Source organism: Vicia villosa, linkage group LG3, assembly GCF_029867415.1.
Source record: "Vicia villosa cultivar HV-30 ecotype Madison, WI linkage group LG3, Vvil1.0, whole genome shotgun sequence".
Taxonomy (NCBI): Eukaryota; Viridiplantae; Streptophyta; class Magnoliopsida; order Fabales; family Fabaceae; genus Vicia; species Vicia villosa.
The window spans coordinates 152,727,909-152,731,313 of NC_081182.1; the positions used below are offsets into that span (position 1 = coordinate 152,727,909).

At 43.2% G+C, this 3,405-nt stretch overlaps 1 protein-coding gene across 1 annotated transcript; it reads left to right on the forward strand.

Annotated features, from left to right (window-relative positions):
* Window positions 1–256: 256 nt before the first annotated feature.
* On the forward strand, window positions 257–3,405 carry LOC131659182 (uncharacterized). The gene is made up of 4 exons (XM_058928407.1): window positions 257–873; window positions 976–1,301; window positions 2,321–2,788; window positions 3,068–3,405. The coding sequence occupies exons 1-4, from the start codon at window positions 257–259 to the stop codon at window positions 3,403–3,405; spliced, it is 1,749 nt and encodes a 582-aa protein (XP_058784390.1).

The window sequence follows — 3,405 nt, forward strand, 5'->3', positions numbered from 1 at the left end:
CTTCTATTTTCCGCTGCAAACATTATGTATTTGTTGTCTTATGAACCATATATAATACTTTATACATATTATTCTAGACAAATATGTGTGGGGTGTTACAGTTGGTATCAGAGCAGGTCGATCCTCAACTTTGCTAAGACGCATCATAATGCAGTACAATTCTGCCTCATATGTGTATAATCAATATGATTCCTTATGTCTTATTTATGGCATTGAGTCTGATCAACTTGTTTCCATGCGTAGGACAGACAGGGAGATGGCTGGGCAACACAGAGGTCCCGGAAGGCCCAGAACAAGGAATGTGGAGCCCGAGCAACCATCCGGAAGTGCAGGCGTGCCTTGGCAACAGATGATGCAGCAAATGATGCAGCAAAACCAGATGATGGCTCAAATGATGCAAGGCATGCAAGGACAACAACCTCCTACTCAAGCTCCCGTTCCTCAAGCTGCAGCTGGACCAGATTTTCGTGCCTTCTTCAGGATGGATCCTCCAGAGTTTGTTGGTGGACTTGACTCACTCTTGGCTCATGATTGGTTAGCTGGTATGGAGAGGGTATTTCAAGCTATTCAGTGTACTGAAGAGGAGAAGGTGATCTTTGCTACTCAGAAGATGAAGGGACCAGCTCTTAGGTGGTGGAACACTGCATCTACTTATTTCACCACACAAGAGATTCCTAAGGATTGGCAACACTTCAAAGTGGCATTCTTGGAGAAGTATATCCCTAATAGTGTGAGGACTCAGAAGGAGCGAGAATTCCAGAACTTCAAGCAAGGTGACATGTCTGTTTCAGAGTATGCAGAGAAGTTTGAGGACTTGGCAGACTACTCCAGACAAGCTGTTTATGCTCCAGATGAACTATGCAAGATTGATCAGTTTATGATGGGTTTGAAGGCCGACATTGCTCATAGTGTTTCCCAAAGAGAGTTCACCACCTATGCTGAATGTTTGAGGCAATGCTATGTTGCTGAAAACAGTTTGAAGAGGGTTCAAGAAGAAAGGAACCAGAACAGGACTAACTTTAGGGAGCAAGGGAGATCTACTCAAAACATGAGGCCCCGTAATCCTCCACCAAAGATGAAGCAAAGCCACGGTGACCGTTTCCCCCGACCACCCTTTTGTGATAAGTGTAGGAAGAAGCACACTGGAAATTGTGAGGTTTATCCTGTCAGATGTTTTGTGTGTGGCGAGCAAGGTCACGTGATGAGGAATTGCCCGAAGAAGAGATCTCCAGAAAAGACTGCAGGTCGTGTTTATACTTTGGATTCGAGGAAGGCCAAGGGAAACAACAATCTCATTGCGGGTACGTGTTATGTTAACAATCAACCTTTATGTGTTTTAGTTGATTGTGGAGCCACTCATTCTTTTGTCTCTACCGAGTGTGTTTATCGACTTGGTTTGGAAGTTACTCCATTACCCAATCCTATGATTATTTCTTCGGCAACGGATGATACTATGGAAGCTCGACTAATTTGCAAAGATTGTTCAGTCTCTTTTAATGGTCGTGACTTCCCGATTGATCTAATTTGCTTACCCCTCAAGAAGCTTGATGTTATTCTAGGGATGGATGGTTGTCTCTTAACTCGATGTACATTGGTTGCAAAGAGAAGGCCATATTCATTCCTGCTGAAGAGATTTCTTCCGATGATGCAATTACCAAGTTGATAGAAGGTACAATCAGCACGGTTAATTATCTCTTTTCTCAAGAAAGATCCTTTCTTTTAGTTCTTTCCAAGGAGCCTTCTGTGAGGATTGAATTGTCGGAGATTCCGGTGGTGTGCGAATTTCCTGATGTGTTTCCTGAGGATATCACTTCTCTTCCTCCGGAAAGGGAAGCGGAATTCTCAATCGATCTTGTTCCTGGAACAGCCCCAGTTTCCATCACTCCATATAGGATGTCTCCTATTGAACTCAGAGAGCTGAAGAGCCAATTGGAAGAGCTTCTTGCTAAGCATTTTATCCAACCCAGTGTTTCTCCATGGGGAGCTCCTGTTCTTTTGGTGAAGAAGAAAGACAGAAGTATGCGCCTGTGCATCGATTACCGTCAACTGAACAAAGTTACCATAAAGAACAAATATCCTTTACCACGGATTGATGACCTCCTATATCAGTTGAAAGGAGCCAGTGTGTTCTCGAAGATTGATCTTAGGTTAGGATACCATCAAATCCGAGTGAAGAGCTCAGATGTACCAAAGACTGCATTCAGGACCCGATATGGTCACTACGAGTTTTTAGTTATGCCTTTTGGTGTGACTAATGCTCCGGCAGTTTTCATGGATTACATGAATCGAATCGTTCAACCATATCTGGACTAGTTTGTAGTGATCTTCATTGATGATATTCTTGTGTATTCTCGTACTCCCGAAGATCATGAAGAACACTTGCGGATTGTGTTATCTACTCTGCGAGAGAAACAATTGTATGCCAAGTTCAGTAAGTGTGAATTTTGGCTATCCGAAGTAAGTTTTCTCGGTCACGTCATCTCTGGAGGAGGCGTGGCAGTGGATCCTTCTAAAGTAGAAGCGGTGGTGAATTGGGATAGGCCAAAGAGTGTGACTGAAGTCAGAAGCTTCTTAGGTTTGGCAGGCTATTACCGGAGATTTATTATGGGGTTTGCTAAGTTAGCCTTACCATTGACAAAGCTTACGCGAAAAGAGGTTGCTTTTGAATGGGACTCCGAGTGTGAGCAGAGTTTCCAGAAACTTAAGAAGAAGTTGACTACTGCACCCGTGTTAGTAATTCTGGATCCAAACCGATCCTATGAGGTGTTCTGCGACGCTTCTAAGAAAGGTTTAGGAGGAGTATTGATGCAAGATGGCCAGGTGGTAGCTTATGCCTCTCGGCAGTTGAGATCTCATGAAGAGAATTACCCGACCCATGATATCGAGCTTGCTGCAATAGTTTTTGCACTCAAGGTGTGGCGACATTACCTATATGGCGTTCACTTTGAGATTTTCAGTAATCATAAAAGCTTGAGATATCTTTTCGACCAGAAGGAGTTGAATATGCGACAAAGGAGATGGATGGAGTACCTCAAAGATTATGACTTTGAATTGAAGTATCATCCAGGAAAGGCTAACAAAGTGGCAGATGCGTTAAGTAGGAAGGAATTTCGAGTTGCGGAGTTGATGATGTTAGAACATGACTTATTGGAAAGGTTTCGAAATCTTAACCTTCAGTTTGAATGGGCACCCAATGGTGTGTTGATCAGTAATTTGAGCATTCAGAATGAGCTACGAGAAAGAATTCGGATATTCCAAGGGTATGATGAGCAATTGCAAGCGAGCGAAGGCATGCCTGATTTTGTGAGAGCACCTGATGGAGTAATCTTGTTTAAGCAACGGATGTGTGTACCTAATGATTCTGAGTTGAAGCGTTTGATTATGGATGAAGCACACAAGAGTTGA

Bases quoted from the DNA above. Each gene is read 5' to 3' on its own strand.
- LOC131659182 (XM_058928407.1), top strand. From the start codon at position 257: ATGGCTGGGCAACACAGAGGTCCCGGAAGGCCCAGAACAAGGAATGTG. The intron at 1,302-2,320 runs GTACGTGTTATG...ACTAGTTTGTAG, and splicing joins AAACAACAATCTCATTGCGG to TGATCTTCATTGATGATATT. The intron at 2,789-3,067 runs GTTTAGGAGGAG...AGTATCATCCAG, and splicing joins CTGCGACGCTTCTAAGAAAG to GAAAGGCTAACAAAGTGGCA.